At 43.1% G+C, this 14,616-nt stretch overlaps 1 protein-coding gene across 3 annotated transcripts in view; it reads right to left on the minus strand.

The window, feature by feature from the left end:
• The window catches only part of spata20 (spermatogenesis associated 20), a 590,771-nt gene that overhangs the window by 556,305 nt on the left and 19,850 nt on the right, over positions 1–14,616 (minus strand). For all 3 annotated transcript variants that reach the window (XM_038776992.1, XM_038776994.1, XM_038776993.1), the window contains one exon: positions 12,945–13,009. In XM_038776992.1, coding sequence (XP_038632920.1) covers positions 12,945–13,009 — 65 coding nt within the window. The remainder of the gene's footprint in view (positions 1–12,944; positions 13,010–14,616) is intronic.

The raw sequence follows: 14,616 nt of genomic DNA on the forward strand, positions 1-14,616 counted from the left end.
GAAATAGGAAGGAGAAAAGGTCACTGATAGGCGTAGTCTACAGGCACCAAATAATAACATCACAGTGGGGTGGGCAATGACCAAAGAAATAACTGATGCATGTAAAAATGGTATGGCAATTACATTGGGGAATTTTAATCTACATGTCGATTGGGCAAACCAGATCAGTTAAGGCAGCCTTGAGGAGCGGTTCATAGATTGTAGCCGCGATAGTTTTCTCGAACACTATGTAATGGAACCTTCTGTGTAACGAGATAGGAATAATTAATGATCTTGTAGTCAGGGATCCTCTCATGAGCGATCACAGTATGGTTGAATTTAAAATACAGATGAGGGTGAGAAGGTAAAATCCAATACTAGCATCTTGTGCTTAAACAAAGGTGACTACAATGGGATTAGGGAGGAGTTGGCCAAGGTCGATTGGGAGCAAAGACTTTGTGGTTGGACAATTGAGGAACAGTGGATTTTAAAGTGATTTTTCACAGTGCTCAGAAAAAGTATGCACCAATTAAAAGGAAGGACTGTAGGAAAAGGGATAATCAGTCATGGATATCTGAGGAAATAAAGAAGGGTATCAAATTGAAAGAAAATGCAGATAAAGTGACAAAGATTAGCAGGAAACTAGAGGATTGGGAAATTGTTAAAGGTCAACAGAAAGCCACGAAAAAAGCTATAAAGGTAAAATAGATTATGAGCTCAGAATATTAAAACAGATAGCAAAAGTTTATACAAATATATAAAACAAAAAAGAGTGGCTGCGGTAAACATTGGTCCTTAGAGGGCAAGAAGGGGGATTTAATAATGGGAAATGAGGAAATCGCTGAGGCATTGAACAGGTATTTTGTGTCGGTCTTCACAATAGAAGGCACAAATAACATGGCAATAATTGATGGCGAGGAGGCTATGGCAGGTGTGGACCTAGAAATACCTTTTATCACTAAGAAAGTAGTGTTGGTCAAACTAATGGGGCTAAAGAACATAGAACATACAGTGCAGAAGAAGGCCATTCGGCCCATCGAGTCTGCACCGACCCACACAAGCCCTCACTTCCACCCTATCCCCGCAACCCAATAATCCCTCCAACCTTTTTGGACACTAAGGGCAATTTAGCATGGCCAATCCACCTAACCTGCACGTCTTTAGACTTTAGGAGGAAACCGGAGCATCCGGAGGAAACCCATGCAGACACGGGGGAACATGCAGACTCCGCACAGACAGTGACCCTGCGAGGAATCGAACCTGGCGCTGTGAAACCACAGTGCTATCTACTTGTGCTACCGTGCTGCCCAAAGGTAGTCAAGTTTCCTCTCCCTGATGGAATGCATCCCAGGCTACTAAAAGAGATGGCGGAGGAAATAGCAAGTGAGCTTGTGGTAATTTAGACAAAAGGCGGGTAACTATAGGCCGGTTAGCTTAACTTCTGTGCGGAAAATGCTTCAATCTATCACCAAGGAAAAAATAGCGAGATATCTGGATAGAAATTGTGCCATTGGGCAGATGCAGCATGGGTTCATGAAAGGCAGATGATGTTCAACTAATTTACTAGAATTATTTGAGGTCATTACGAGCATGATGGACAATGGGGAACCAGTAGATGTGGTGTATCTGGATTTCCAGAAGGCATTCGACAAGGTGCCGCACAAAAGGCTGTTGCATAAGATAAAGGTGCACAGCGTTACGGGTACTGTATTAGCATGGATAGAAGATTGGTTAACTAACAGGAAGCAAAGATTGGGGATAAATGAGTGTTTTTCTGATCAGTGGCTAGTGGTGTGCCTCAGGGATCAGTGTTGGGACTGCAATTGTTTACAATTTTCATAGATGATTTGGAATTAGGGATCACGTGTAATGTGTCAAAGTTCGCAGAATACACAAAGATGAGTGGTAGAGCAAAGTGTGCAGTGGGATATAGATAGTTTAAGTGGGGAGAAGGCAGGAGAATGGGGATGAGAAAATATCAGCCATGATTGAATGGCGGAACAAACTCGATGGGCCGAGTGGTCTAATTCTGCTCCTGTGTCTTATGGTCTTATGATCTAAGTGATGGACAAGGGTTGGCAGATAGAATACAAAGTTGGTAAAGGGGAGGTTGTCCATTTTAGTAGGAATAACAGCAAAATGGACTATTGTTTAAATGGTAAAAAAGTGCAGCATGCGGAGGGACCTGGGTATCATTGTGCATGAATCACAAAAGGTTGGTTTGCAGGCGCTGCAGGTAACTAAAAGGCAAATGGAATTTTGTTCTTCATTGCTAGAGGGATGAAGTTTAAAAACAGGGAATTATGTTGCAGCTGTATAGGGTGCTGGTGATGCCACACCTGCAGTACTGTGTATAGTTTTGGTCTCCTTACTTGAGAAAGGATGTACTGGCACTGGAGGGTGTGCAGAGGAGATTCACTTGATTGATTCCAGAGTTTAGAGGATTGGCTTATGAGGAGAGACTGAGTAGACTTGGACTATACTCATTGTAATTTAGAAGAATGAGGTGAGATATTATAGAAATATATAAAATTATGAAGGGAATAGATAGGATAGAAGCAGAGAAGTTGTTTCCACTGGCAGGTGAAACTAGAAATAGAGGGCATAACCTCAAAATAAGGGATCAGATTTAGGGCCGAGTTGAGGAGGAACTTCTTCACCCAAAGGGTTGTAAAACTGTAGGATTTCCTGCCCAGCGAAGCAGTTGAAGTTACCTCGTTGAATGTTTTTAAGGCAAGGACAGATAGATTTTGGAACATTAATGCAATTAAGAGTTATGGTGAGCAAGCAGGTAAGTGGAGCTGAGTCGACTCTCTCCGCATGCTGCAATTTTTTACCATTTAAATAATAGTCCATTTTGAGTCCACAAAAAGATTAGCCATGATCTTATTGAATGGCGGAGCTGGCCTATGGGGCCTACTCCTGCTCCTAGTTCTTATGTTCTTATTCTCAAATCGGAACTGAAATGTAGCGACGGGAAGAGAGAAAGAAAGTTACAATCTGAGCACCAATACTTCACAAAAAAGGAAAGTGGATTGAGAGACCAGTGTCTCATGGTGAGAAAGCAAATTGTTTATTAAAAGAAATGCCTCAAACTGAAACTGAAATAGGAAATAATCCTGAAGTTTTTCTTTAAAGTGAAATCAGGTGTCCCTATTAGGTTAGAATATTTGTCCAGTGAATGAGTCGATGAGTGAAGCTCCAACAACATTCAAGAAGCTCAACACCATCTCAGACAAAACAGCCCACTTGATTGCTACCCCTTCCACAAACATTCAATCCCTCCACCAGGTCAGTCAAGTTAGCCTTGAATAGGAGTTCATAGAATGTATCCGCGATAGTTTCCTCGAACAGTATGTAATGGAACCTACGAGGGATCAAGCCTTGATATCATACTCCGCCACATGCTGCCTTGATGTCAAGGACAGTCACTGCGTGTTGTTCATCCTCCCTACAGTCCTCGCTTTTGTCCACATAGGCAGCAAGAATCTCAAACCTGTTGGGCAAGGGTTGATGCTCCTGCAGTGCTACCTCTTGGATCCCTGTATCTGCCTCACGTGTAGTCTCACCCCCCTGTACCTGACTACTGAATAAATTCAAGGTAGTTAATCTGGGGGGTATGATTGCCTCCTGAAACACAGCATCCAGGTAACTCTTCCCTCCCTAATGTGCCACAATATCTGAAGCTCAGACTCCAGTTCATTAACTGAGCCGAAGTTTCTTGAGCAACTGACATTTGTTACAGATGTGGTCGCTCTGACCCACAATGTGGTCTGCCATCTCCCACACGCTGCAGCTGCAACACATCATCTGGCCCTCCATCCTTATTTAATTTAATTAGATTTTCAATTAGTTTTTAATTTTACTACTCATCTTTAGTTATCACACTAAATTTTTAACCTGGCCTCCAATTTCAAAGCAAGTCTGAAAAAATTGAAATACTCACCGACCAAACATTTACCTACGATATTACACGGGCATGTTCACTCAATGTTGTAGTACTGCTGGAACTTATCTCCCAGCTCTCCAGCCATACTATGATTGCTCCTTCTGAGAGGATCCCAAACTATGAGACTATTAATTATTCCTGTCTCATTACACAGGATCCGATCTATTTTTCCTCTTAACTTTTCTCCTAATTTTCCTTGTCGTTGAACCCATATCTTCATGTAACTACCTGCCGCGTTGCTTTCCATTTATGTTTTTACTATCCGTTTTATTCCTTTTAGTATTACTGGGCCTATTCACTGAGCTCCCCTCAGTCACTGTACCTTGTACTGTCGCCCTTTCTGATTTTTGACTGTGGGTTCTCTGCTTTATACTTTCCCCCTTATCGCCTTTTGTTTCTGTCACTGTTTCACTACCTTCCGACTTCCTGCATCGGTTCCCATCTCCCTGCCACATTAGTTGAAACACTCCCCAACCACTCCAGCAAAACCCTCCGAGAACATCAGTTCCAGTCCTGTCCAGGTGTAACCCGTCCAGTTTGTACAGGTCCCACCTCCCCCAGAACCGGTCCCAATGCACCATGAATCTGAAACCCTTCCCCTGACACCATCCCTTCAGCCACGTTTTCATCCTATATATCCTGTCATTTCTACTCTGACTCATTACTACACCGGTAGTAATCATGAAGTCACTACCTTCGAGGTCCGATTTCTTATCTTCCTTCCTAGCTCCCTGTATTCTGCTTTTAGGACCTCATCCCTTTTTGTACCTATGTCGTTTGTACCAATGTGTACCACGACCACTGGCTGTTCACCCTCCCCCTCCAGGATGTCCTATACCCGCTCCGAGACATCCTTGACCCTCGCCCCAGGGAGGCAACATACCATCCTGCAGCCACACAAACGCCTGTCTATTCCCTTACAATTGAATCCCCTATAACTATTGCGCTGTCACACTTATCACCCCTCCCCTCTGCAGCAGAACCAACCGTGGTGCCACAAGTTTGGCTGTTGCTGTTTTCCCCTGAGAGGCCATTCCCCTTAACAGTATCCAAAGCGGTATATCTGTTCTGCAGGGGAATGGCCACAGGAGATTCCTGCACTACCTGCCTCGTTCTCTCGCTCTGTCTGGTGGTCATCCATCCCCTTCCTGCCTGCGAAGTCTGAGCCTGCGGTGTGACCACGTCTCTATATGTTCTATCCACGAGATCATAGAACATAGAACATTACAGCGCAGTACGGGCCCTTCGGCCCTCGATGTTGCGCCGACCTGTGAAACCATCTGAAGCCTATCTGACCTACACTATTCCATTTTCATCCATATGTCTATCCAGTGACCACTTAAATGCCCTTAAAGTTGGCGAGTCTACTACTGTTGCAGGCAGGGCGTTCCACACCCCTACTACTCTCCGAGTAAAGAAACTGCCTCTGACATCTGTCCTATATCTACCACCCCTCAATTTAAAGCTATGTCCCCTCGTGTTGGTCATCACCATCCGAGGAAAGAGACTCTCACTGTCCACCCTATCTAACCCTCTGACTATCTTATATGTCGCTATTAAGTCACCTCTCAGCCTTCTCCTCTCTAACGAAAACAACCTCAAGTCCCTGAGCCTTTCCTCGTAAGACCTTCCCTCCATACCAGGCAACATCCTAGTAAATCTCCTCTGAACCCTTTCCAAAGCTTCCACATCCTTCCTATAATGTGGTGACCAGAACTGCACGCAGTACTCCAGGAGCGGCCGCACCAGAGTTATGTACAGCTGCAGCATGACCTTGTGGCTCCGAAACTCAATCCCCCTACTGATAAAGGCTAGCACACCATCTGCCTTCTTAACAGCCCTATTAACCTGGGTGGCAACTTTCAGGGATTTATGTATCTGGATGCCGAGATCTCTCTGTTCATCTACACTACCAAGAATCTTGCCATTAGCCCAGTACTCTGCATTCCTGTTACTCCTTCCAAAGTGAACCACCTCACACTTTTCCGCATTAAACTCCATCTGCCACCACTCAGCCCAGCTCTGCAGCTTATCTATGTCCCTCTGTATCCTATAACATCCTTCAGCACTATCCACAACTCCGCCGACCTTTGTGTCATCTGCAAATTTACTAACCCATCCTTCTACACCCTCTTCCAGGTCATTTATAAAAATGACAAACAGCAGTGGCCCCAAAACAGATCCTTGCAGTACACCACTAGTAGCTGAACTCCAGGGTGAACATTTGCCATCAACCACCACCCTCTGTCTTCTTTCAGCTAGCCAATTACTGATCCAAACCGCTAAATCACCTTCAATCCCATACTTCCTTATTTTCTGCAATAGCCTACCGTGGAGAACCTTATCAAACGCTTTACTGAAATCCATATACACCACATCAACCGCTTTACCCTCATCCACCTGTTTGGTCACCTTCTCAAAAAACTCAATAAGGTTTGTGAGGCATGACCTACCCTTCACAAAACCGTGTTGACTATCGCTAATCAACTTGTTCTTTTCAAGATGATTATAAACCCTATCTCTTATAACCTTTTCCAACATTTTACCCACAACCGAAGTAAGGCTCACAGGTCTATAATTACCAGGGTTGTCTCTACTCCCCTTCTTGAACAAGGGGACAACATTTGCTATCCTCCAGTCTTCCGGCACTATTCCTGTCGACAAAGACGACATAAAGATCAAGGACAAAGGCTCTGCAATCTCCTCCCTGGCTTCCCAGAGAATCCTAGGATAAATACCATCTGGCCCAGGGGACTTAACTATTTTTACATTTTCCAAAATTGCTAACACCTCCTCCTTGTGAACCTCAATCCCATCTAGCCTGGTCGACTGAACCTGAGTATTCTCCTCGACAACATTGAGTTTCTCCAGTGTAAACACTGACGAAAAATATCCATTTAACGCTTCCCCTATCTCCTCTGATTCCACACACAACTTTCCACTACTATCCTTGATTGGCCCTAATCTTACTCTAGTCATTCTTTTGTTCCTGATATACCTATAGAAAGCCTTAGGGTTTTCCTTGATCCTATCCGCCAATGACTTTTCGTGTCCTCTCCTCGCTCTTCTTAACTCTCCCTATAGATCCTTCCTGGCTAACTTGTAACTCTCAAGTGCCGTAACTGAGCCTTCATGTCTCATCCTAACATAAGCCTTCTTCTTCCTCTTGACAAGTGCTTCAACCTCCTTAGTAAACCACGGTTCCCTTGCTCGACAACTTCCTCCCTGCCTGACAGGTACATACTTATCAAGGACACGCAGTAGCTGTTCCTTGAAAAAGCTCCACATTTCGATTGTACCCATCCCCTGCAGTTTCCTTCCCCATCCTATACATCCTAAATCTTGCTGAATAGCATCATAATTGCCTTTCCCCCAGCTATAATTCTTGCCTTGCGGTATATACCTATCCCTGCCCATTGCTAAAGTAAACATAACCGAATTGTGATCACTATCACCAAAGTGCTCACCTACATCTAAATCTAACACCTGGCCAGGTTCATTACCCAGTACCAAATCCAATGTGGTCTCACCCCTTGTTGGCCTGTCTACATACTGTGTCAGAAAACCCTCCTGCACACACTGCACAAAAACTGACCCATCTATAGTACTCGAACTATAGTATTTCCAGTCAATATTTGGAAAGTTAAAGTCCCCCATAACAACTACCCTGTTACTCTCGCTCCTGTCGAGAATCATCTTTGCAATCCTTTCCTCTACATCTCTGGAACTATTCGGAGGTCTATAGACAACTCCCAACAGGGTGACCTCTCCTCTCCTGTTCCTAACCTCGGCCCATACTACCTCAGTAGACGAGTTCTCAAACGTCCTTTCTACCGCCGTAATACTTTCCTTGATTAACAATGCCACACACCCCTCCCCCTCTTTTACCATCTTCCTGTTCTTACAGAAACATCTAAATCCTGGAACCTGCAACAACCATTCCTGTCCCTGCTCTACCCATGTCTCCGAAATCGCCACAACATCGAGATCCCAGGTACCAACCCATGCTGAAAGCTCACCCACCTTATTCCGGATGCTCCTGGCGTTGAAGTAGACACACTTCAAACCAGCGTCTTGCTTGCCGGTGCCCTCTTTCGAACTTTTAACCCTATCCCTGACCTCACTGTTCTCAACATCCTGTACACTGGGACTATAATTTAGGTTCCCATCCCCCTGCTGAATTAGTTTAAACCCCCCCCCGGAAGAGCACTAGCAAATCTCGCCCCCAGGATATTGGTACCCCTCTGGTTCAGGTGAAGACCATCCTGTTTGTAGAGGTCCCACCTACCCCAGAATGAGCCCCAATTATCAAATACGGGCTATCCACGAGATCTAATACTATCACGCGAGATGTTGCGATGTGACACGAGGAAGAATTTCTTCTCTCAGAGGGTAGTGAATATGTGGAATTCTTTACCACAGAGGGCTGTCGAGGCTGAGTCATTAAGTATGTTCAAGGCTGAGATAAACTGAGGTTTTAAATCAGTAATGGAATTAAGGATTACGGGGATAAAACGGGAAAGTGAAGTTGAGGATTATATCAGATCAGCCATGATCTCGGTGAATGGCAATGCAGTCTCGTGGGCCAAGTGGCCTACTTCTGCTCCTGCATCTTATGGTCTTGATAAGATCATGACTGATCTAATTGTGGCCTCAACTCTGCTTTCTTGTCTACCTAGTGTACCCTTCAACTCCCTTACCAAGGGAGATATGCTCCCACACCACCTTCACCTACTGCAACCCAAAGGAAACTTTTAGCGCAAAAACAGTAATTATACATACATTGTTACCCTCCAGACACAGAATTCCATATGATACATCATAAATCTGAAATTCTTACAGCTTTCCATTTGCCATTCAATCTCACTTTAAGCATCAACAATAATGCCGACCGTAGTGGAATTCAATAAGCAATCGCTGGTTATTAATTACTTGGAAATTAATATTTATGATGTTTTCAGAAGATGTTAATTAGTTTCAGTAAGTACAGAGAATAAAATAAGGTTTAAATTATTCATCTTGCTTTTTTTCAACTCATCCATGGGTACAGGGAAACACACAGATTTAATTCAGCACTGGCTGAGATTTCCGCTACTCTGCCTATTCTCTCGAGTAATTCTGTCATTTCTGGTAAATATGCAATTAAAAAAAATAAAGAAGCACAACAGGGGATTTTCGCTTTATTATTTAATATATCCTACTTGAATCATTCCGACTGTAGCTCAACAAATAAGCCAGCTCTCAGAACTGTTACATTTATTCTGAAATTAAAAGGTAAAAGACCACAACTTTTCACAATATACATAAATTATCTGGAAGAAGGAACTGAAGGCACTGTTGCTAAGTTTACAGATGATACAAAGATCTGTAGAGGGACAGGTAGTATTGAGGAAGCAAGAGGGCTGCATAAGGATTTGGACAAGTTAGAACAGTGGGTAGTGAAGAGGTAAATTAAATACATTGTGGAAAAGTGTGAGGTTATGCACTTTGGAAGGAGTAATTTAGGCATAGACTATTTTCTAAATGGTTAAATGCTGAGGACATCAGAAGCACAAAGGGACTTGGGAGTCGTTCACGATTCTCTTAGGGTTAATTTGCAGGTTCATTCAGAATACAAGACCAATGATGTCTTTCTGAAGCTGTATACGGCTCTGGTCAGACCCCATTTGGAGTATTGTGAGCAGTTTTGGGCCCCGCATCTAAGGAAGGATGTGTTGGCCTTGGAAAAGGTCCAGAGGAGGTTCACAAGAAAGATCGCTGGAATGAAGAACTTGTCGTATGAGGAACGGTTGAGGACTCTGGGTCTGTACTCGTTCGAATTTAGAAGGATGAGGGGGGACCTTATTGAAACTTAGAGGACACTGTGAGGCCTGGATAGAGTGGACGTGGAGAGAATGTTTCCACTTGTAGGAAAAACTAGAACCAGAGGACACCATCCCAGACTAAAGGGACGATCCTTTAAAACTGAGATGAGGAGGGATTTCTTTAGTCAGAGGGTGGTGAATCTGTGGTGCTCTTTACCACAGAAGGCTGTGGAGGCCAAATCACTGTGGGTCTTTAAGACAGGGGTAGATAGGTTCTTGATTAATAAGGGGATTAGGGGTTATGGGGAGAAGGTAGGAGAATGGGGATGAGAAAATAATCAGACATGATTGAATGGCGGAGCAGACTCGATGGGCCGAGTGGCCTAATTCTGCTCCTATGCATTATGGTCCCTGTGGTTACTCTTGGAATTTAGAAAGCCTTTTCCACTTTTGAAAGCTTGCATATCCTAAATATCATTTTAGGAATCATTGAATAAAACATTCCTCACAAAAACGTTGAGAAGGCACCCAGCTGAACTTCTGTCCTTACTCTGCCCCCTCTGCAATGGAAGCAGTGATGTAGTGGTGTTGTCGATAGTGGTATTATAATTCAGAGGCCCAGGGTAATCTGGATTTGAATCCCACTGTGGTAGATGACGAAATTTGAATTTAATAAAAATCTGGAATTAAAACTGACGAGGAAAATATTGTTGATTGTGAAGGGTCCTTCCTGTTTATTCCCTTATTTCCCCTTTCTTTTATTTCTTCTGTTACATTTTTGCTCCATGGACGATTAATGGACATGTATCTTTAAGGCAAGCAGCCCGTATCTTTAATTCAAGCAGAAGAATCCAAAAGGCTGTGCTGATTTAAACTGGAGTTACAGACTGGTCGGAACCAGTTAGAGAGATGAGTAGGACTCAGTTTGATTCATTTGGCTGGTAGCCAATGAATTGTTCCAAAAGGCTGTGGCTTCCTGGTAACAGGTGGCAATTTGATCCTATCCCACTGGGATGCTTTTCAGAGTCCCAAGGTTTCACTGACTCCTGGCAGCAGAAAGACAAGAGCCTCTCTGTTTTCCCCAGAAAGGCTATGTTTCTTAACTGGCAGAGAGCCTGGATGAATCTATTTACAGGAGAACCAGTCATAGAGATCTACCACGCGAATCTAGTGGCACTTGCGAACACTAAAACTCAGTAGAAATTTGAGTTAAAACCTCTTGGCTGCAAAGAAGAATCGTTTATTGCCTCTATTTGATTACAATTGAGAATCACTTAAATCTTATTCTCTAATACGTCCGGCTAGCAAAAAGGACTTAAAGAGAAGCAACTCGTACCCAATTTAACTTTCAAATGATACAGAAATGATTTTCTTGCCTATGGCAAACAACTTGCATTTACTTCAAGAGTTAGAGTGGAAAAGTGAAAATATAGAGATAGAGAATAATTTAGATCAAAGTATAGAATGATCCAGGATAAAGATGGCCGTACGGACTATCATGGTTATTCTAAATCATATCAGTCTTTAGCCATCTACCTACACCCCTATGTAATCCTAATTGGTTTGGGTTAAAATCAAATGAGTTTGATTTGACGGTTAGCTGTCAGTATTTAATGTGCAACATTAACTTGAAATGTTTCATAAATGAATTCTTGAATGTGTTATGGAATGCGATTCTATGCTGTTATTGCTACCGGCTTGAACTGACTTTTGCTGACTTAGCTGTTATCAACATTGAGAACAATAGTGCCTTGATATTACCATGTCGTTGCTATGCTGTTGCCAGAGAGCCTGCCCTGTCCTTGGACACTGTCTTGTCAAAGTGTTTGTTCTAATCTATCAGGTTCTTCTGTGTTTTTGTTGAATTATGTGTTTTTATGTTGTAGAATTTGTGCTGTGTCATGCTGTTTTGTAAGTTGTATGTTTTGAGATGACCTGAGGTTATGAGTGAATTTAAAATGGGTATTTAGTAAGACAGGGGCTTAATATTTAGCTATCTTTTACCTATTAGGTGTGTTAGAAAACAGTTGGCTTCTACACCATTACAAGCTGTGCAAGGAAAGCCTAGAATCTGCCATATTTCTCCAGAAGACCTGTGAGGAATGCATTTCTAAACTACCGAGAACTGGAATGAATGAATCTACAGAGAAGATCATTACCGGCTGTAAACCAAAGATTTTAATCTGCAAGTTTGCTGTGAGGAAATGTGTGCTAAAAACCATAATCTGAAACATAGACTCTTTTTTTACTTTCACTTATGATTTTTACCCCTTTCTACCCCTTTTGTGTTTGTTTGTCTTGTGCCTATGTGTTTGTGTATCTATAGAGGGTGGGGGAGAAAGTTAAAGTGGAAAGTAGGTATTAGTTAATAGTTAACCAGTTGGATTTCCTGCATATTTCGTTATAGTCCTTGTTATAAATAAAGTTATTGTGTTTACATTTACAAACCTGGTGACTGTGATTATTGGGCAGCCAAGGGCCAAAGACTTTGAGTATTTTTGTAAGAATTATTGATTAATTCACTTGCGTTGTGATTCCAGGGCATGTGGGGCTGGAATTGACCACACACTAGCCCAGGGTGTCGTAACAATTTTCATGAAAACTATCTGGTTTATTCATGTACCTTTCGGGAAGGAAATCTGTCATCTTTAACTGGTCTGGCCTACATGTTGACTCTTAAATGCCCTCAGGGATGTGAAATAAATGCTGGCGCAGCTAGCAACAGCCACATCCCATGAACAAATAAAAAAGAGACAACAACCAAGGTCTGCGTGTACATTTATGTTTTTTAATTTAGAGTACCCAATTTATTTTTCCAATGAAGGGGCAATTTAGCCTGGCCAATCCACCTAACCTGCACATCTTTGGGTTGTGGGGCGAAACCCAAGCAAACAGGGCAAGAATGTGCAAACTCCACACGGACAGTGACCCAGAGCCGGGATCAAACCTGGGACCTCAACACCGTGAGGCTGCCGTACGTCGAGTGTACATGACAGTAACAATGGAGGCTCCACTGACTGCAGCTTTCTCCTCCTGGATTGCGAGTTGCAGCAGCTATCCTCAATATTTCAAGATTCCCAGATAATGTGGGAGGTGACCTTAAGCAAGTCCTGATAGAATTCAGAGGTCATATCTTCAGAATTAAAACAGAAGGAGGAAGGAACTAGAGAAATGAACTAGAGATGCTGAAAGTAACCTGATCCATGCTGTACCTGACAGAAATATTGGCTTGTCTTCTTTCTTCGCTTTGGCAAATGCTTCTTCTCCCCATGGATACCTAGCAATTAAAACAAATATAACACATTAACTATAAAAATGTGAAAACAGCATTTTGGGATACTGTATAGGCCAGTTAGTCTTACTTCGGTGGTAGGCAAAGTAATGGAAAGTGTGCTGAGGGATAGGATTTCTGAGCATCTGGAAAGACACTGCTTGATTAGGGATAGTCAGCACGGATTTGTGAGGGGTAAGTCTTGCCTCACAAGTCTTATTGAATTTTTTGAGGAGGTGGCCAAGCACGTGGTTGAATGTGAAGCAGTGGATGTAGTATATAGGAATTTTAGTAAGGCATTTGATAAGGTTCCCATGGTAGGCTTATGCAGAAAGTAAGGAGGCGTGGGATAGTGGGGAATTTGGCTAGTTGGATAGCGACAGGAGTCAGAGAGTGGTGGTGGATGGCAAATATTCAGCCTGGAGCCCAGTTACCAGTGGCGTACCGCATGGATCAGTTCTGGGTCCTCTGCGGTTTGTGATTTTCATTAATGACTTGGATGAGGGAGTTGAAGGGTGGGTCAGTAAATTTGCAGACGATACGAAGATTGGTGGAGTTGTGGATAGTGAGGAGGGCTGTTGTCGGCTGCAAAGAGACATAGATAGAATGCAGAGTTGGGCTGAGAAGTGGCAGATGGAGTTTAACCCTGAAAAATGTGAGGTTGTCCATTTTGGAAGGACAAACATGAATGCGGAATACAGGGTTAACGGTAGGGCTCTTGGCAATGTGGAGGAGCAGAGAGATCTTGGGGTCTATGTTCATAGATCTTTGAAAGTTGCCACTCAAGTGGATAGAGCTGTGAAGAAGGCCTATGGTGTGCTAGCGTTCATTAGCAGAGGGATTGAATTTAAGAGCCGTGAGGTGATGATGCAGCTGTATAAAACCTTGGTAAGGCCACATTTGGAGTACTGTGTGCAATTCTGGTCACCTCATTTTAGGAAGGATGTGGAAGCTTTGGAAAAGGTGCAAAGGAGATTTACCGGGATGTTGCCTGGAATAGAGAGTAGGTCTTACGAGGAAAGGTTGAGGGTGCTAGGCCTTTTCTCTTTAGAACGGAGAAGGATGAGGGGCGACTTGATAGAGGTTTATAAGATGATCAGGGGAATAGATAGACAGTCAGAGACGTTTTCACAGGGTGGAACTAACCATTACAAGGGGACATAAATTTAAGGTGAATGGTGGAAGATATAGGGGGGATGCCAGAGGTAGTAGTGGGCGCATGGAATGCACTGCTTGTTTAAGTAGTTGAGTCGGAAACATTAGGGACCTTCAAGCGGCTATTTGATAGGTACATGGATTACGGTAGAATGATGGGCTGTAAATTAATTTGTTCTTAATCGAGGACAAAAGTTTGGCACAACATCGTGGGCCAAAGGGCCTGTTCTGTGCTGTATTTTTCTATTTTCTATGTTGTACGTATGTGAGTAATTTGAGACATGACAAAGTGAGAGTCACATGCTTGCAAGGAATAGGTAATTTTGGACCCATGGTTCCTAAAGCTCTTAACCACGAGAGTTTCCACCTCCTCGTGCCTAGGTCTGTTGTGGACTATTTCATACAGAATGACCACTAAGACTAGTCAACGATGCTATTCAGCAATGTTCTTTTATGTG

Source organism: Scyliorhinus canicula, chromosome 18, assembly GCF_902713615.1.
Source record: "Scyliorhinus canicula chromosome 18, sScyCan1.1, whole genome shotgun sequence".
Lineage (NCBI taxonomy): Eukaryota > Metazoa > Chordata > Chondrichthyes > Carcharhiniformes > Scyliorhinidae > Scyliorhinus > Scyliorhinus canicula.